Genomic DNA, 20,861 nt, shown 5'->3' with positions numbered 1-20,861 from the left:
GCTGGGTCTTGATGTGCCTCATGGAGAGCCTCTCGAAGCACTTCATGATGATGGGTGAGAGTGCAATGGGACGGTAGTCATTGAGGCAGGACACTGAAGACTTCTTTGGCATGGGGACGATGGTGGTGGCCTTGAAGCACGTTGGAATGACGACGCTGCTCAGAGAGATGTTGAAGATGTCGATAAGAACATCTGCCAGCTGGTCTGCACATCCACTAAGCACTCTGCCAGGAATGTTGTCTAGTCCAGCAGCCTTCCGTGGATTGACTCTATGTAGACTTTTTCCTTACATCGGCCATGGCACCTGGTCGTTGGGAGGAGGGGTGGTCTTCCTCGCCACCACGTCGTTCTGCGCCTCAAACAGAGTGTATAAGCCGTTCAGCACATCTGGAAGGGAGGCATCTTTGTCACAGGCAACTGATATTGTCCTGTAGTTAGTGATGGCCTGGATGCCCTGCCACATGCGCCGCATGTTGCCGCTGTCCTGGAAGTGACTGTGGATTCTCTGTCCATGTGTGCGCTTTGCCTCTCTGATGGCCCGAGACAGTTTGGCTCTTGATGTTCTTAGGGCTGCCTTGTCACCTGCTCTGAAGGCGGAGTCTCGGGTCCTCAGCAGCGCAGTCATCCACGGCTTCTGGCTGGAGTGAGTGGTGATGGTCTTGGAGAAAGTGACATCATCAATGCACTTGCTGATGTAGCTGATCACTGATGTTATGTATTCCTCCAAGTTGGTAGAGTCGCCATATGTTGCAGCCTCCCTGAACATGTGCCAGTCAGTACACTCAAAACAGTCATGAAAAGCAGGGATGGCTCCTGCTGGCCAGGTTTCCATCTGCTTCTGAAGCGGTTTTGTGCACCTGACGAGCGGTCTGTATGCTGGAATTAGCATAACAGAGATGTGGTCTGAGTAGCCAAGGTGTGGGCATGGCTCCGCCCAGTACGCGCCTGGGATGTTTGTGTAAACAAGATCAAGCGTGTTTACCCCTCTCTTTGCAAAGTCTACATATTGATAGAATTTAGGGAGCATTGTCTTGAGATTTGCATGGTAGAAATCTCTGGTGACATAAAATAGTCTGTCAGGGTGAGCATTCTGCAATTCGCTAATAGCCCCATACAGTTCACCAAGTGCTTCCTTATCATTAGCGCTGGGGGGAATGTAAACTCAGGTTATTATGACAGTGGTGAATTCCCGTGGTAAATAAAAAGGTCTGCATCTAACAGTCACAACCTCCAACAGCAATGCGCAGTAGCTATCACAGAGTTCTTGTACCATTCAGTGTTGATGTAAACACACAAGCCACCACCGCAAGTCTTACCGCACATTGCTGCATTTCTGACAGCATGAAAGGAGGCAAGCCCATCTAGCTGAATAGCGGAGTCCGGAACTCTGTCACTGAGCCACGTCTCCATGAAAACAAAGATGCAGCAGTCTCTAAACTTATGCTGCATTGTCTGCTGTAGTCCGATGTAGTCCAGTTTATTGTCCAGGGAGCAAAGGTTTGAGAGCAGGATAGACAGGAAAGTCGGCCTGCTAGGTTTTTTTTTTAGCCTAGCACGGACCCCCGCACACTTGCCGCTCTTCCGCTTCCTCACACACTGCTTACGATGTCCTCTCCCCCGGACAATGGCATCAGACGATGCCGAGGACTGGAGGCCTGGTCTCCGCAGCAAGCCGATGTCGCGTAGCTTCTCCTGCAGATCATCATGCAGCTTGGTTGTTGCATGAATCTTATATTTTAGTAGTGTCTGGTGCTGGTAAACATGAACACCAGTTGCTCCGATGTCCATATGCCATAAAAGTCGGGCTAACTAACAAAAATAGCACCATTTTAGATCCGGAGTGGCAGCTGCATGCTCCATCCATCTTGGATCAAACAAACCTGGATGCGGTCGATTTCGCTCCGCTCCTGATGGTCATATACGCTGCCTTGTTTGTTTTGGGCCACGATCACACTGAGGCAGCTTTTGTGGATGGTTCATGTTCTCACTGTGAGAACTTAACCATTGCAACGTTGCGGCTTTCCTTCTTAAAGAGGAACGCTAATCCAGCTGGCCACCGCAGCGATCCTTCTTCCCACAGGATTGAGGACAACCCGGCTGGTGATGGAGGCGATTTGGGGATGGCAGCAGGCTCGGTTTCGCCGGGTAGATCCCCACGAATGACTTGCCCCTCTGCACGCTCGTTGACTTCTGTCCGAGCTCCAGGTGAGAGAGGCTCACCTCACGGCCAGTCTGTTTACTCCCTCGAGCACCCCGAGCTGGATGATGAATTCGCAGCTGCATCGGAGAGCGTTTCGGCATCTGACGTGGACGACTCAACTGGACTGCCGCCTTCAGGTCGGCACGCCCAGTCTGAGGCTGATGCCCAACATGCTTGCCCGGGCCTCCATCAGCGTGGGGTTGGACTGGAACCCTCAGTCCTCCCCGCAGCCTTCACGGTAGATGATTGGTTCTTCGGGTCTGGGTGCCGCTCACATCCACGGTCACTTTCTTCCAGGAGGTGCATGATGAGCTGACAAGGTCATGGATGTGTCACGATGCGTTCTGGTCACCACAGATGCCGCCAAACAGGATTTGGGACACCGTGTCAAACGTGCACGCAGTTGGCGGCTCCTGGACGGGGCCTTGGCTGGGTTGGCACATCAACTGCCTAGAGGTTTCTCCCATTAATACGGTGCAAACACATCTTGATTCGCTCAGACAGAACACTACGATAGCGTACATAAATCGTCACGGCGGTAGACCTGTTTGCTTCCCAAGAGACCTCCCACTGCCTGCTCTCATACTCCCTAGCGGAGGCTCCCCTCGGGACAGACGCGCTGGCACACAGCTGGCCCCAAAGGCTGCGCATTTCCCCCAGTGAGCCTACTTTTCAGGGAGGGACGAGGAACAAGTTACTCAGGTCAGGGAGGATGAGGAACAAGTCACTCTGGTGACCCCCTTCTGGCCCACACGGACTTGGTTCTCAGATCTCACGCTCTTCACGACTACCCCTCGCTGGCAAATTCCCCTGAGGAATTACCTTCTTTCTCAGGGATGGGGCACCCACTGGAATCCACGCCCAGACCTCTGGAACCTCCACGTCTGGCCCCTGGATGGGATGCGGAAAAGTGGCAAGTGGCCTACCACCTGCTGTCGTAGACATTATCAACCAAGCCAGAGCTCCCTCTACCCGGCAACTTTATGCCCTGAAGTGGCGCTTGTTCGCAAATTGGTGTTCTTCACGATCTGAAGACCCGCAGAGTTGCACAGTCGGGTCAGTGCTCTCGTTTCTGCAGGAGAGGCTGTCCCCCTCCACCTTGAAGGTTTATGTAGCTGCCATATCGGCTTACCACGACGCAGTGGATGGTAAGTCCCTAGGGAAGCACGATCTGATTATCAGGTTCGTTAGAGGCCCCCGGAGGCTGAACCCTCCCAGGCCATGCCTGTTTTCCTCATGGGATCTCTCTGTGGTCCTTTCAGACCCCCCTTCGAGCCGCTAGAATCATTCTCCTTGAAGACGGCCCTCCTGATTGTGCTTGCTTCCATCAAGAAATGGGCAGATTTCAGATGGTGGAGTGTTTGGTGGATGCTCACTGTAGGATGCCCTGGAGACAGAACATCGAACATCTCTGCCCCTGCACCACTTCCTGAATTGGACCTGCTGGCTCCTTATTGCATTGTGGCAGATGAGGCATTTCCCTTGACAGGTTTGTTGTTGTACAATAAGATCATTTGTCGGGTAGACACCATTGCAAAAACAGTTCCATCCTGAATCTATAAAATGTTGAGCATAAATTAATTTTGAACAAAGCTATTTATTGTTTTATTATTACAATACTCGTTGATGCATAATTTTATTGTATATAGCAGTACTGCTCAAAATGTTCAATCTACTATCTGGATAAGGATCCGTTTCAGAGTATTTCACGATTTCTTTTCTTTAAAGTTAGTGTAATACATAAAAGTTACATAATATTTTGTGTTTGTCTTCATTTGTGTGGTATATTCAAAATCAACTTACAATTACTTTATATTACACTATATTCTGTAAAAAATTATATTTTGGCAGAAAAATATAAATAATGGATAAGCATTTTTTTTTTAGATGATTTGTTTTTGTACAGCCTATTTGACAATTTCTATTATTTAAAGGGAAAATCTAATACTTTGTCTTGATATTTTCTGTTGGAGGCCTTTCATTTGAGTGCTATACTAAAATACATTTGCAGGTATTTGTTGACTATTACAACATATTCTGTCAACAACTGACTTTATAGCAGAAATAAATATGTATGCAAGAAAATTATAGTAACTGTAGAACAAAAATTTTGCGACAGATTATTTACACCATTACTACATAATTCATTTTTAAAAAGCAGAGAGAAAACTAATTGAGGCTCATTACAATTTATCACAACATCACTGAATAGTTAACAGTGAATATTTTAAACTAAAACAAAAAGGTATATATCAATATTATTTAAAAACTGATCTAAAATGTATACAGTACATTTAATTTTGCATGCCAGGAATCCCTAATTTCAACATATTAGGTAAACAATTCTGTATAGTTTTCTCCTGAGAAACGGTTTTATACATCTGTAAGATCGTAGTGGTCATCAGAGGTTTTGTTCTATGCACATAACAATTAATGACATAAGGACTTAATTCTGGTTCCAATTACATCATCACCATCATCATAATAAAAAAAAAAAAACTTCAATCGGCTAAGCTATATCACCGATAAATCTCAGTTCCTGTATCTCCTATTGATCCTGAAAGACTCATGGGGAGGTTCACGTGGAGGTCCAACGCCACCAGGCCACTTTCATACGGTCCCAAACAGCCTCTAATGAATCAAAGGCTGGACGTACATCTAGGATGGTGTGCTTGGGCACCAGACCTCCATCGTAGTAATCTATCACATATCTGACCTCTTTTCCACACCGGTCAATAATCCAGTCATGCCTGTCAAATGGTAGTTCATGCCTATGACAAGAAAGACCAAAAACAAACTTTTTGATTGCACTGAATTGATGATCACAGACTGCTTTTGATAGAAAGCTGCAGACAATAGTCAGATTAGACAAAAGACAACAACAGCAGCATCAGTTAAAGTGATACCATCACTTACCCCATCCAGTGGTGAAACCTGGCTCTGGGAGAAAAATCTTTTGCTTTGCCACCAAACCTTAAAAGAGAAGGTCCACATAGGCATTCTCTGTGGAGGACAGCAGCAGTAAATCAGGACTGATTTATTTGGTGGCATCCGAGATCTCACACAGATTGCATTTGACAGGTGACTTACTTAGCATGGAGTTTCTCCCATCTGAGGATTTCCTGCCAAGCTTGCTCATTATTGTGGTTGTGAATCCTGATGATGTTTTTCATATCTTTTTGGTTGACGTCATCATTGTTCCAGCGCCATCTGGTGAGGATTATAGAGTCATGAGTAACCATTACAGTTCATGTTGCCATTTTGTTCTTGATCATTATCAATCATGTCTATCACACAATGATATATTGCTCCATCTGCTATATTTTCCAGTAGGAAATAAGAGAAACTCACCCTTTCCTCAGCATGGCATTCCAGAACATCTGTTCTGAGGGATAAACCCAGTTCTGCTCAGATCCAGCTCGGGGGATGGTAGATGCCTCTCTTGCAACAGACAGGGGAAATGGTTGACCAGGTGAAGGCTGCTGATTAGGTGGTGGCATCTATAAATAATTAATAAAATAAAGCTGAATGATAATGATAGATATATATACACATACATGCATACATACATACATATACATACATACATACATATACACAGATATGCACTGTTGGCCAAAAGTTTGGAATACCACCATTGGTTTGTTAAATGAAGCTTAATATTGTCTTTGTGTTTGTATTTGAGTTGCCACAGTATAGATTGGCATGTATTAAGGTCAATATTAGGTCCAAAAATGGCAAAAAGGAAACAGCTTTCTCTAGAAACTCGTCAGTCAATCATTGTTTTGAGGAATGAAGGATATACAATGCTTGAAATTGAAGATTTCATACACAGGTGAACACTACAGTCTTCAAAGACAAAGTACAACTGGCTCTAATAAGGACAGAAAGAGATGTGGAAAGCCAGATGTGCAACTAAACGAGGATAATATATCAGAGACTCTAGTTTGAGAAATAGATGCCTCACATGTCCTCAGCTTCAGCTGACAGCTTCATTGAATTCTACCCGCTCAACACAGTTTCATGTACAACAGTAAAGAGAAGACACATTTATACCAGCGTTATTCAATACTCGGCCCACGAGCAATCTTTTGCGGCCCCCGTTATGATATCTTCATCAGAAATATATTTATCAGCAGCCTATCAAATCTGTATGAATTATGAGGTGTTCATTTTCATGAGAATTTACACAAGTTCACTACATTGCTGAATCACATTAGAGAGAGAATTCAATGTCAAGAGAATTTTAAAACAATAACAACAACAACAGATAATATTGGAGCATGACTGATGTTGTGAAAGCGGCAGTCGGTCTCTGATCTCACTTGTTAATTTACTCAACAGTTATTCCCACAATGATGGAGTTGAGAAGCCTTCTTTCAATGTTAACCCAAAATTAACATTCTCTCATCTTTTACTCACCCTCATGTCATCCCAGATGTGTATGAGTTTCTTCCTTCTGCTGAACACAAATTAAGATTTTTAAAAGAATATCTCATCTCTGTAGGTCCTTACAATGCAAGTGAATGCTAGTCAGAACATTAAAGCTCCAAAAAGCACATAAAGGCAGCATAAAAGTAATTCATACAACTCCAGTGTTTAAATCCATATAATCAAATGCACTATGATAGGTGTGGGTGAGAAAAAGATACATTTTCAACTTTCACATCACATGTGGCGCCTGTTTAGTTTCACTTTCACATCTGAAAGTGAAAGTGTAGATTTATAGTAAAAAAAAAAAAAAAAAAGCCAATTCAATATTGATCTGTTTCTCATTTACAGAGCGGAGATATTTTTTCTAAAAAAAATTAAAAAAAAAAAATCATTTGTGTTCTGCTAAAGAAAGAAATTCATACATATCTGGGATGTCATGAGTAAATGATGAGAAAGTTTCATAACTTTATAATTCTACACACACACACACACACACACACACACACACACATATATATATATATATATATATATATATATATATATATATATATATATATATATATATATATATATATATAAATAAATAGTACAGCCCTAGAGGATACAGGGATCCAGCCTTGTGGACCCTGACCTTTCCAAATCTGAGTAGTCCTGATTTACACCTATATAGCCACTCGCTATTCATGGACATGTTCTTTACTTGTGAAATACAACATACATGAAATAAAACAATACAAAGCGTGATGTATTCAAAGCTAGATTAAGTTGTTATTAAAGGGTCATACCATCTACAAGTCACAACTATCTATTTTATAATTTTTATTTTAGTGTTTTAAGTTTCATTTGTTTTTACATTTAAAGTTTTTATTTAATGTCAGACTTATAATTCATTTGTTATGTTATCTTTAGGTTTCCATCTATAACGTTCCAGATAAAAAGAGAACATAATCAATTGAGATGAATAACCTTTCATTTGTAAGTATTCACTTGAATATATGAATATAGGCATTAACAGATTGGTTTTTAACAAACAAATATTACTGTAATTATTGTAATTATTGTCAATTACTTTATGGTAAAATATTCAATGACCATAATATAAAATTACTCTGATATAAGATTTTGGTCACACCTTTAAATGTATAGTTCACCCAAAAAAGGTAATTCTTTGTTGTAGAATATTTCAGCTCTGTATGTCCATACAATGCAAGTAAATGGTGACCAACACTTTGAAGCTCCAAAAAGCACATAAAAGGCAGCATAAATATAATCCATATGACTCTAGTTGTTTTATCCATGTCTTGTGAAACAATCCAATAGCTTTTGGGTGAAAACGGACCAAAATGTAACTCCTTTTTTACTGTACATCTTGCCATTGCAGTCACGATCTGCGGTCTCCTTGCCGATTATGATTTCAAGCTTGATGCGCATAGCACTAGATGGTGCTAGGAAGTATATATAAAGTATAAATAAATTGTTTGCGTGCTCTTTTCACTTTATTGGCAAGAAGTCAAATGCGGGGAATACTTATATTATCCGCAGTTACTGTCCAGCTTCAATAGATGTCCAGAAACTATGCACAGTTAATTAAAAATAAACATTAGCATTATTGTGCTAATAGGTTTGTGTACATGTGCTGAAAGTTCAATAGATATTTTGAGTTTTTTTCACTTCTATTTAGCATCTTTTTTTTTTTTTTATGAATGCTTCACATGCTTTTAAATGACATTATTATGGAGTATAAAAAGGAAAAAGGTGTTTTTCCTGAACTGTCTGTGAGTAGTGGTGATGTTTTCAATCTGTGATGCTGAATGGATCAATTCTACAGTGAAAAAACATAATTATTAGATGAGACACGTACAGTCGTGAGATATTTGAAACGTTTGAAATTAACTGTATTATAGTTTTCCTCTTTCCTGCATTTTTCCTGCCTGCAATTCACTTTCTTTTGAGTGTCTTTGCAGAATGTGCATGTCTTCCCTTAAGGGGAAAAGGTGATTTGGAAACAGTGTGGACATTAATTCAATATCATTTACATTTATTTGTACAGTGCTTTTAATAATACATACTGTTTTATAGTTGCTTTACAGAGAACATTGAACGTTTGCGTACAATGTTTATAATGTATGTCCAAATAAATTTGTTTATTTGTATGGCATGTAGTTCTTTTTGTACGATATGGTTTATTGTTTGGCAACTAATACATAATTATTTCTTACACAAGAAAAATAAATTCAGTTGTTCAGTCAACACTAAAGCATTTCATGTAGGTTATAGCATTTAGATACAGATATTATGTATGTAAACTAACAATTATAAAACAAGCTAAAATGAGCTTACTACACATTAATCTCCTGCAAAATATTTGTATTATATCAAAGAATTGGCAGCATTACAGTATCATCATATGAGTCCTGTAATACATGAGTATCGTGCTGTCTGGTCCTCCCCTGTATCTGCAGTAAGTTTATAACCTCTGTACAACAAACACTTCAGGTTCTGACTAGAACTAATAAATGCTTTAAAATAACCATAATTATCTACAGTTCTCAAAACATGTCCAACTTTTCAGCTGAAGGCTCTAATAGGCTACATAGCTTTTCAGGTTAGTCTGCTCAGGTTCTTCCATCGATAAATAAAGACTCAACAAAATATCTAAAATGCTTCAACATTTGCGATATTTGGACATCTTCCTGAAAACCCATAATTATTAACAGAAAGGTGGAGAAGAACAATATCGCCTTGCTATAATTCTGTGACCATTTCTTCTCAATTTCCGTCATTTTTAAATTACATAACGATTGTTTACCCTTAACCGGAAGTTCTGCCCACATCGCCTGGAGAGCATCATGGGACTTTTCATCATGTGGGAAATTGAGACTATTCCGAGATTGTCAAGGAGACTGCAGATATCAAGATTTATAGTGGGAAAATTAGTTACATTCTGGTCTGTTCTCACCCAAAACAGATTGGATCACTTCAGAAGACAATAAAATACTGGAGTGTTATGGATTACTTTTATGGAGCCTTTGTGCTTTCTGAAGCATCAACATTTTGGTCACCATTCACTTGCATTATATGGACCTACAGAGCTGAGATATTCTTCTAAAAATCTTTGTTTGTGTTCTGCAGAAGAAAGAAAGTCAGACACATCTGGAATGGTATGAGGGTGAGTAAATGATGAGTCCATTTTCATTTTTGGGTGAACTATCCCTTTAATGTATAATAAGTTAAATCAGCAGATGCATACCATATTTGCTGGATTGATGTCAGAAATTGTGGTTTTGACTCCATTGGCAGCTCTCATAGGACACTCTACAAATTCATAAGCCCCATCCTGATGTGCAGGTACATCTGGCACTTTCTTCAGCTGATTTTTGCCAGGTGCAGACCCCTGATGCATTGGACATTCTGAAGGAACGCCTGTTGGCAATGTTATGTTTAGTCAGTTGAAAACTTACAGGTACAGGGAATGAGAACTTGTATTTCTGACATTATACCATCAGTAAGTTCTTGCATAGGTAAAAACTAAGAATGTGCGTGCAATTTTAAACAACTGGTTAGTTATTATTATTATTGCAGTTACTGAAAAGAAGTCTTACTTGTTCTGAAATCTCTGTGCATCGGACAGCCCTGTGGTGGTGCACTGCCAGACTCATTCACCATGATGCCCTCTGCCTTCACAGTGCCTGTAGGGATAGGTATATTGTCACCGCTCAGCATCCCAGACGAAGAGGATCGGACCTATTTGTAAAGAAATTACACAAATAAGAGATTTTACATTTTGCATGTCATTGCATCCGTAGTTATTTTGAAGCATAACCATAACAATAACCATCCGTTTAAAAACAACAACAAAAAATTAATTGCATGCCATAAGCATAAACTGTTTAAAGGTGCAATCAGTAACTTTGGTCTTTGTGTCATCTTGGACTTGGACACTGACACCTGTCATCATTGATGCAGCATCACTTCAAATCAATAGTTTTCAGATGTCATTGTAGAAATGTTATATTCACAGTCAGCCATGATTAATTTAATTAATGAGTGAAAGTGTCAAATAACAGTACAGTTACTGAGATTAAGCGAGTAGTATTTGACTGGTCAAATAATTCTAACATGGCAGCCCCCATGTGTGGACCCTCTCCTTGTAGATTAAAACATTTTGTATGGTTACTGATATGACTGGAGTCTTCATTTTAATGTGAGTGCTCATGATTTCTAACATATACTGCAAAATTACAATTCATGTATTTAGGAGCTTTTTAATAAGGAAAACATTATTTAGTGCACCTTTAAGCCTCACATGTGCTGAATTGATACATATCTGAATGCAGGATTGCAAGTCGGGATGACATTAGGTGGAGGAACTTGTCCCAATTTTCTTGGATGTCAAACTATCAAATTGATATTCATTGCCGTCACTGTCAATGCAACGTGAAGACCACTCATTCACATCCCGGTTTAACCCAGTCTAAGTGTCTCGATATCAAACATTATGTGTTATTTCTGCAGCATGTACTATAATTTGATGCTTTCAAAAGTTGAGTAACAAATGTTACACAATCGTCCTTAATAGTACAGCATAAACATAAACATTACATGACAAGCAGATACCAGCTAGTCAATGTAGCGAACTAATTGCTCAAACTATTCAAATTGCTCTATATCAACGATATAAGTGCAAAGTCGAACCGCAATTTAACAGCAAAGCACACTTACCCACCACCTCTGCTGTCAATGTCGTTTACTAGAGACATGCCTCAAATCCCACTATGCACTGGTGAATTACATCACGACATGTGTATGGTACGCACGGACAGTGAAGTGCTGCCCTCTATAGAAACGGAGAGCTTTATTGTGTATTTTAATTCAATAATTGTACTTCTTCAATTAATAACAAAGTTATTAACAAAATAGCGCTACAAAATTCATTCGTAAGCTTTTGTGCTTACGAATGTATATATATATATATATATATATATATATATATATATATATATATAGATCAGTGGTTCCCACACTGATACTGTTAATCTAGATCAGTGACGTCCTGCAGAGGCAGGAAACCTTTTAAAAAAAACTTTAAAATGTACCCATTACTTTTAAGTAAAATTTCAATTTAATTAATTACTGAAATGAAACAACCAGCATATCGTTAACATCACAGTGGTTGTATAAACATTCTGTGTGGAAGTTTATATACCCTCTTAACCTCTTTAACTCTGGAACTGCATTTTCGCACTCAAATTTAAAAGCTCACCATTTACACATACTGTGAACTAATTACCAAAAAAAATTCTATTTTTTCTGAAAACCCTGTAAATACAAAAGGACAATTATTCATAAATAATACTGTATTAAGTATGCCCTATTGCGTTTCTGCCCACAGAACTGCCGCTCACTGGATGTTTTTTGTTTTTTGCACCATTCTCTTTACACTCTATAGACTGTTGTAAATGAAAATCCCAGGAGATCAGCAGTTACGAAAATACTCAAACCAGCACGCATGGCACCAACAATCATGCCACTGTCCAAATCACTGAGATCATGTGAGATTTTCTGCATTCTGATGGTTGATGTGAACATGAACTGAAGCGCCCGTATCTGCATAATTTTCTGTATTGCACTGCTGACACACTGTTGGCTGATTAGATCATCACATGAATAAGTAGGTGTACAGGTGTACCTAATAAAGTGGCTGTTGAGTGTATATATTAATATATATTTGTTGTTGTTGACCTAACTTTGTAAGCAATTCTGGTTCTGTTCATTCTACCTCCCTGCAAAAGTTATTCCACTAGATGACAGCAAGTACTAAAAAAAAAAAATGTCTCTATCACCTTCCATCACAAATACCACTCTGAAATGTAGGTGGTGCTCTTACATATTTTAGACCTCACAGATGTGCTTGTCCATAAACATTCAGTCTAATTTTCAGTTCATGCACAATCTCAATTGTTTTATTGAATATCTCCCTCTGATTGGACTATAAGCTCAATCTAGGATCTGCTCATGCAGCCGGGGGGAACGATTTGGCATCCACAACCGGAATTGTGGAAATTTCAAATCTGGTCCCTAAACAGTGCCCCTTTGATGCAGTATGGCTCTCACAATCAGTGCTTGACATCATATTATAGACCTTTATACACCTTGAAATGGTGAGCATTCGCTGGTTGGTGTTCTTTTCGAGATGAGATACCCCATACTTCCCGTACAGCCCATACTTCACTTTCTCCAAGAGTGCTTGGATGCAGGTCTTACAGCATCTACACTTAAACTGCATGTCGCTGTCATAGCAACTGGACACATCCCACTAGGCAGTCTCTCAGTTGGCAGGCATCCTTTGATTGTGAAATTATTATGTGGTGTGTGGCGTTTCGAACGTCTTGCCACGTTACTGATCCGGTTTGGGACATAGCGCTTGTGTTAAAAGCACTCACAGCACAGCCGCTCAAGCCATTAGATACAGTGAGTTTACACAGTGTAACACTGGCCCTCAACACTTCTTAGTTTACCATTTTTAAACCATGACTTGTACTGCACACAAATATTTGCAAATAACTAACATGTCTGTTCTAATGAATTTGACACAGTTTAAGAGCAATATTAACATTGGTTTGAATGTTAACTGCAATTATATTTGTCAGAGCAGTAAATTGCATGTTGAATTCTTTTATTTGCAACACTAAAGCATCATATGCTGATATTTGTCAATAATATACTTACAATTGCTTTATAATGAATATGGCTCGATGAACTAATAGTTTGAGTAACTTTTTCTGACAAAGTGAATGAATAAATATAGATTGGACACTGATCCAGTGGTAAGTCATATTGGCAGTAAACATAGCGAACTGGGTTCAAATCCTGGTCAATCAAGACAAATTTGAAGCTTTGCTGCAGATTATGATGTATTTTTAAAAGGTCTATTGAAAACAATTTCGTAAATCACAGACACAATTACACAGAGATTTTATTCAAGATGGCACCACAGATGGCTGCTTCGGTGTGAGCTCTCTAGTGTGTTTTTTTTTTTTTTTTTACTTTTGTTTGTTTGTCATGTTTTTGTCACTCTTTCCCAATCAGTTTCACCAGGGAGGAACTGCTCGATATTCAGCAGAGCATACCTCATAGTTTTTTGCCGGTGTTTGATTATTTGGATGTTTTATTAAACATCTTATTTGGAGGTGCAGTGGTGCTCTAAAAGTGCGTAAAAGCCAGCGTGCTTGTGAAGCTTCCTCAACGTGGATTTAGGACTCCGCTGCTGAGTATTCATCTGGCGAATATATATAATAACGGACGAACTGCTTCTGCTCACTCAAACAAATAAGGACTTTTCTAACTCCACTGCTTTGTGTTTCACAGAAACCTGGCTGAATGTAGCCATCCAGGACAGTATGTTTCATCAGCTGAGTTTCCAGCTGTTCAGAGTGGATCGTGTTGCAAAATCATCTGAAACTAGAGGCGGTAACATGCTTTTACATCAGTTAAAGTTGGTGTACAGCTGTAACAGAATTGAAGAAGATGTGCTGTCCTAATTTAGAAGTGTTCTTCATCAACTGTAAGCCTTTCTACTCACCACAGGAGTTTTCTTCGTTCATTCTGGTGAGTGATGATATCCCGCCACATGCATGCGTGAACACAGCGTTGCAACAGCTGGCTGATCACATCACAGACACGTAGCATCAACACCCAGACTCTCTTATCATTATTCTGGGAGATTTTTAATAAAGCTAACCTCTCCCGTGAACTACCAAAATGCTCCAACAGAGACAGAAATATACTGAACCACTGCTACACCACTGTTAAGGATGCATAATGCTCTGTCCCACGTGCAGCTTTAGGACGCTATGATCACCTTCTATTTTATCTTCTCCTGACTATTTTATCATACTCTTTATCCTATTTGGCATAAGTGTAGACATGATTCAAGAGAGAAGGTTTGTGTGCTCATGTGTTTAATTTTGTTAACATTTCTGTCTATGAACCTGTCAGTCTGTCTTTCTATTTTCTATCTCAGTTCCAGCTTTTCTCGACCAAGGGGACCGAAGGACTTTGAGACATCCACAAATGATTCTGCGCATCCACATGAAGTTCATGATATCCAAAGAAACGCTGTAAATAACCCATGCACTGCAGGCCCCCAGAGGTAGCCGGTAAATTTCATCCATGCTGGAGACCAAGTATATGGCTGTAGTAGGCTGGAATGTCTGCAATCCTCACCTAGAAGAATATAGAGGCCATAGCAACACCATTAACCAGATATGGAAGAATGAATTAAAATGGAACAAAAAGAATGAGTTTAGAAAATGAGCTCTTGTAACAATCACATTGTACGATTTTACATACATTTTCTTCATATTGCTTACTGCTGGTTCACAAAGGGGGTGGAAAATTCTGACAGCAGACAAAAATCTGCAAAGTAAGGCAACATCCCTTGACTCTACACACACACATAAAAAGGACCACAAAATGACCTTGAAAACCTTGATAAAGTAATTGTGCACCAGACAACTAATTTTAGAACTCACCAGCACATAGTAGTATGCATAAAGAGCAGCAAAGTGGTGTATGACAAAGTATTTAATTCCAGTTGACTCCAATGAGGTAAGCATGAGCAGGAGATCTGAAAGAGGAACACAGCATTTTATGGGCAGAACTGGCATTATAAACAGAGCACAGTCAAAATAAATCTGACACTGCTCCACTCACCTGAGATGAGGTAACCTGTGGTAATGGCCACATTTAGTTTCACTAGTGTGACATATCCCCTGAAATCACAGATTAGAAATATACTGCATTTCTGTGTTATCACCTGTGCTGCCGCAGTACCTCTCTACTGCCAAATCCTACAGAATACAGAAGTATTTGCATAAGTGCTGACACAGCTGCACAGCCATCCAGGGGTCAGCTGACCCAAACACATCTCAGATTGCTCCATCAGTGTTCTATAGAGCCATGTGCAGTGTTGGATAGTAACGGAATACATGTAACGGGATTACATATTTAAAACAAAATATAAGTAACTGTATTCCACTACAGTTACAGTTTAAATCATTGGTAATTAGAATAAAAGTATTTTGATTACTGAAGAGATTACTTTGTATTTTATTGTCATTTGTTTCATTTAATATTTAGTCCTTTCAGATGGAAAACATTTATAAATGATGTGATCCAAAGTGCATTTGAACAGCGGTGAAACACTTTCTTATGATGTGTTACATTCATACGAGCAGACAGAGAAGGAAGTTTGAAGTAAGTTTGAAGCAGAAGAAATAAAAATATACCTTGTGAAAATTGTCAGCTTTACGCTGAGCTAAAATGCTATTTCTAGCCATTTTACATGCACATGTTACCAGACACGATCATATAGTGCACCTCTTGAGGTCAGGAGAGTGAGGTACACATTGCACAGCTATCAATCAGCTGGCTCCCATTACACTCACCCCCCCTAAACTTCACTACCATCCGGGTCACGGCACCATTATGATGCTCCTGTTCTACCTGCTCTGTTTGGGTGTCTCCGGCATGGGAGGTGGGTGCGCTAACAAGGAGGCTAATGGCTACAACCCCTATCTATGCACAGCATCTATCAGCTGGCCACCGTTACAATCACATACACAAACTTCCCTGTGCTGAGTAGATAATGGTTAAGAATGAGGGAGCATTGTTACTTGATCTATACATTTCTGCGGTATAGAATTCCAATCAAAGTGAAATGGCAGAAAAATCAATGTACGTGATCAATGTAGCATTGTCCTGTTCCACTGGGATAGGACCCCTCCCCTATTTTGCCCTCATACCCTTGAAAAAGGAATCAAGCTTCAAGGCTTTTGGTAACTGACAGTGGTATGAAGTGAAGCCGATGTAGAAATGAGAACAAATAAGGATTATAAATTGACAAATAATCAAGAACAAGCCATCATTATCACATATCCTTATCCTTTACTTTGTAAATAAATGTGATACACAGAACTCTTTCAGGTTAATCATCAATACTTGTGTGCATGAACCCAGCTGAACACAGAGAATTAATGCAGCATTTATGAGAATCCAAGTGACCTCTGAGCCTCAGGCATGCTCTCTCTCTCTCTCTCTCTCTCTCTCTCTCTCTCTCTCTCTCTCTCTCTCTCTCTCTCTCTACTGATCAGTCTCTCAGTAAGTGCTTTCTATTGTATGCAGTTCTCCAATGTATTTTTTGTAATATCTTTAAATCTTAAACGAACTTCATTGCATAGATGAACCACTAGATGGGGTGAGACATCCTACTTTGAAGTCCAAACATCAAACAGTTATGTTGTTGTTTTAAAATGTAAGTTGTTTTTCTCTAAGGTATCAAAGGAATTCCAGAATTTACTGAGACAAATGGGTTAGGCTAGATGGGGTGGTTGGTGCAGTCAGAACATTGTATATTTAGCACAGGCACCCCTGTCTTTCTCAGTATCCTGAATCCTTACCCTTAACTTTAGCCTAAGCCTCCTTGTTTGAAATCTCACCAATGACAACAGTGCAGAGTTTTTCTAGTGGATAGCATGCTTAAATTTAGGGCAAAGTAGTTGAAATCATGCCCTGAAGCCTTAGGTAATAGTCCATCCCCAATTTACTGCACGGTTGTTGTTGTTGTTGTTGTTGTTGTGTTGAGTCCACCAGCATTAGGAATGGCACAACAGGGCATTTATGAAAGTTTTGTTAATTGCCTGTGAATGTAAGAGATGTCATGCCTAAATATGTCAACTGTATATTAGGAGACAAAACTTAAAGAAAGACTCTTTTGCACAGTTGAACATAGAACATATTTTAACCCCCCAGTATAAATATCCAAATATCTGCAAGCAACTGTGAATACAATATTTAGGCTTGTTTTCAGAGAATATATAATATGTGTATTTTGTCTTGCTCATTCTGGCAGATTATTTTATTTTTTAGTGATTTTGAAACATAGTTATAAAATCATGAGCACTCACATGAGATGAAGACTCTAAAATCAGTATCCTTATAAAAGCTGTTTTATTTTACATGGAGAGAGTCCACACATGGGGCTGCCATGTTTGGATCACATGACAAAACGAATACAAGACCTCCAAACGGGGTGTAATATCCAAAAGAGGGCGGGTTGCTCCCTATTTCTTTAATGGCGGTTTGGAGCTCCCGCCCCTTTTTGGAGCTATGCCTGCGCCTATATCCTTTTCCTAAATTCAGTGTATGTCTAGAGGACAAACAACAAAATGACTGAGTGTATTACCTTGAAGCTCATCAGGGGAATTTATCTTGTTTTAGGAATGTTTCTATATTTACTGGAAAACAAGGCAAAAATCCTCAATAAGAATATGATATTTTTTCTTCTCTTTTAAAAATAGTTTTTTGCAGTGTTTAAAGGGGCACATGAAGCAAAATGAAATATTCCAGACAGCAGACAGGTTTACTTGGAGACACAGGAAAATCTCTTGCAATGGCAAACACACCTTGTTTTCTTACACTTTCTTTGTTTCGTCACTATAGTGATGGACTAAACAAGAGCCCGTCATATCATTAGAATTCATGTTTTGGCTTGCCCTTAATTAATTGCATGTTTACGGGCATGATGGTACTTTCCATTTTGAATATAAATCAGAGGGACTTTGTATGTGCATAATGACGTGATATCTTATTAACACATCATCTTGCAGAACTGGTAGAAATGGCATGAATAGGTGTTGATAAAATGAATCACACCATTACATAACATGGAATTGAATGCTGAACCAATCAATAAAACATGTCATCAAGGAGAAATTCAAAAGGTGAGAGATGACATTGAAAATGTTAAATTCTGTCTGGCAAAGAGTCTTTATTGTTGAGTTTCCTGTTAACGGACAGCAGTGTCTCCTGATAACAGAGGCTCAGCAAACACATATTGAGATTTTCTGTCTTCTCATGATTTCCCAGAGAGAATATTATAATGAGATCATGGCCTTGGCCACTAGCTATTTTTTAGCTTGTCACATCTTAAAGATGCCATTATATAGTCAAAAGTATTCAACATGTTTCCTGACATTCTTTGCCTGTTTTTACTAACATTGGGCTATATTGAATAAGGAAATCCCCTAATGTTTTTGCTCTCAATATATAAATAAAAGGGCTTTAGTGGACAGTTCTTGAAATAAATGTAGGCTATAATTAAAAAAAAAATAAAATAAAATTAAGGAAGAAGTTTGTCTATTTTCTTCATTCAAATTTATATGTCAGCAATTTGTCTGTTGTATCTTTGCTTTAATAGTACCAGTCAGATCTGCCTTCCCATTAAAACGTATTGCCTAGTATCTGCAAAATTACTAGTCGTATGGCAAAGGTGTTAGGCTAGATAATGAAAATCTGTTGCTTGGTTACTTTCTTGGAGCGTCCAGTATGTAAATGCATAAATATTTATAAGATAAACATTCAACATACTTTGATTTGTTACAAATTTGCCAGTTGACCCAAGAGAGCACAACAGTGTCCGGTCACCTTTTCAGCTGTCTGGGATCCGGAAGTATTTTTCCCATAGATTTTTTCCCAAAAAGACAATGGTATGAGACTGTGTACTTACTGTCTTTCATGAAGCACTGCCAATGATGCAATCAAATAAAAAATGCTAGAATATATCAAACTAGATTTTCTGTTGTTGTATTATAAGTATAGAATATATATTTTAAGTTTACTGCAAAATATTCAGATATGTACACATACTGTATACAGTTTGATGGTGTAGGGAGACCATCTCGATTGCGTCATGGAAGTGTGTGCTCCCTGCTTGACATTTTTGGTGGGCTTTGTTGGCCGCAGTTCTCTGATTGGTGGACTAACTGCTAACTTCTTTGATACTGTATGTTTTCTGTTAATATTGAGGATGCTTGCATTTGTTGTCATGTTTTAATGAGTCGAACATTCCTCAAGGATATCGTGTTTAACGTTTGGATTGGTGAATTGTTTAGTACAGAGTTTACAAATAGTTCTGAGTATTTCTTTCTTTTAAAATACACAATAAATAAAGATTCAGATCGCAATGCACATGTTTTTGCTTGGATGGTGTGCTTAAATTATAGACTTATTAATTGGTTCTTCATGAATTTATGCTCATTTCAAGTTGTTTGTAAGTACTGATTTATTCGTAGCACAGAATTTCACTTATATACAGATTAACTCATTTAACCTGCCTGTTTAAATGTAGATGGAGCTGTAAGCATTCTCTCCATTGTCTTTAAGAAGAAAATACTTAATATTGTATTTGTTGTTATCACTGCATATTATTTTGTGCTTAATAAAGTATACTGCATCCCCATCATTGTTGAATCCTCATTGTTTTTGTTTTGAGACTTGAGACTGCTGCTTTGAAACTGCTGGTGCTGCGAGGCTGCAGTTGGCGGCCATCTTTGGAACGCTCATGTCATAAAAGTGCAGCTTCTATATATTTGAATAGGGAAACCCCGCATTCTACAAAAAGGTTTATCAACATTATAACTAGAGAACATATTTCAAATCAGCAGTTACATCTGACAACAATGGTGTCATAAATTATGCTTCTTTAGCTCAGAACACGCTAAAAAAGGCTATTTTTCGGGCTGGACCAGCTAATACGCATGCGCGTTGCCGAGTTGACTGACAGACGATGTCTGTATCTAAAAGGTGATTGGCTCTTTTACCTTTTAGACGGGACGTCCTTTTCTACATCCGCCATATTAGGTGTTTCAATTTCTCCCATTCATTTTTACACAAGTGCTCCGTCTCGGACTAAACAGTCTTTGGTTGATGCTGCTCTCTTGACTGCTGCAAGAGTTTAGTTTACTAGCGCTGTTCGATTCCAACATTTTGGGAATCGACTCTGATTCATTGTTTTGGAATTGATTGAATCGATTCTAAGAGTCCATTCAAATTTTTTCGATCACGGAAAAAAAACGGGAGGTTAAGTTAAATCTCATAATAAACAGGTCACCACAAAGTGTTCTTTACGCTGTTTATAATATCATGAATGCCATTTACTATTAGTAAGTACATTCACAAATTAAATCAGGGCTTTTATGCACATAACAAAGCACGATGCTTCAATCCCATGAGATAAATTTGAGGGAAGTTTGCTATTTTAAATGATTAAGAGTTTAATCCAAAGTAAAATATCAGCAGACTATACTGGAAAGCAGATGTGTTGAAGGGCTTGTGTGATTGCTTCATACAGATGATCAAACGGAGCAGATTTACAGATGCTGAC

At 39.0% G+C, this 20,861-nt stretch overlaps 1 protein-coding gene and 1 pseudogene across 1 annotated transcript; both read right to left on the bottom strand.

The window, feature by feature from the left end:
* Window positions 1-4,044: 4,044 nt before the first annotated feature.
* Window positions 4,045-11,427, bottom strand: LOC127648591 (holocytochrome c-type synthase-like). Its single transcript, XM_052133241.1, has 7 exons — window positions 11,360-11,427; window positions 10,240-10,381; window positions 9,888-10,060; window positions 5,552-5,700; window positions 5,291-5,410; window positions 5,117-5,203; window positions 4,045-4,971 (listed from the first exon to the last, which is right to left on the bottom strand). The coding sequence occupies exons 2-7, from the start codon at window positions 10,358-10,360 to the stop codon at window positions 4,779-4,781; spliced, it is 843 nt and encodes a 280-aa protein (XP_051989201.1). The 5' UTR covers window positions 10,361-10,381; window positions 11,360-11,427; the 3' UTR covers window positions 4,045-4,778.
* A 3,204-nt stretch (window positions 11,428-14,631) lies between these two features.
* On the bottom strand, window positions 14,632-20,333 carry LOC127649687 (TLC domain-containing protein 4-B-like; annotated as a pseudogene).
* Window positions 20,334-20,861: the final 528 nt, after the last annotated feature.

The sequence above is a fragment of the Xyrauchen texanus genome, chromosome 9 (assembly GCF_025860055.1).
Source record: "Xyrauchen texanus isolate HMW12.3.18 chromosome 9, RBS_HiC_50CHRs, whole genome shotgun sequence".
In the NCBI taxonomy this organism is placed as follows: Eukaryota; Metazoa; Chordata; class Actinopteri; order Cypriniformes; family Catostomidae; genus Xyrauchen; species Xyrauchen texanus.
Note: the sequence above shows the minus strand (reverse complement) of the source record. Positions and strands in the feature narration are given on the sequence as shown.

Bases quoted from the DNA above. Each gene is read 5' to 3' on its own strand.
- LOC127648591 (XM_052133241.1), bottom strand. From the start codon at position 10,360: ATGCTGAGCGGTGACAATATACCTATCCCTACAGGCACTGTGAAGGCA. The intron at 5,701-9,887 runs GTATGCATCTGC...AATTATTTATAG, and splicing joins ACATCAATCCAGCAAATATG to ATGCCACCACCTAATCAGCA. The intron at 5,411-5,551 runs GTGAGTTTCTCT...AATCCTCACCAG, and splicing joins AATGCCATGCTGAGGAAAGG to ATGGCGCTGGAACAATGATG.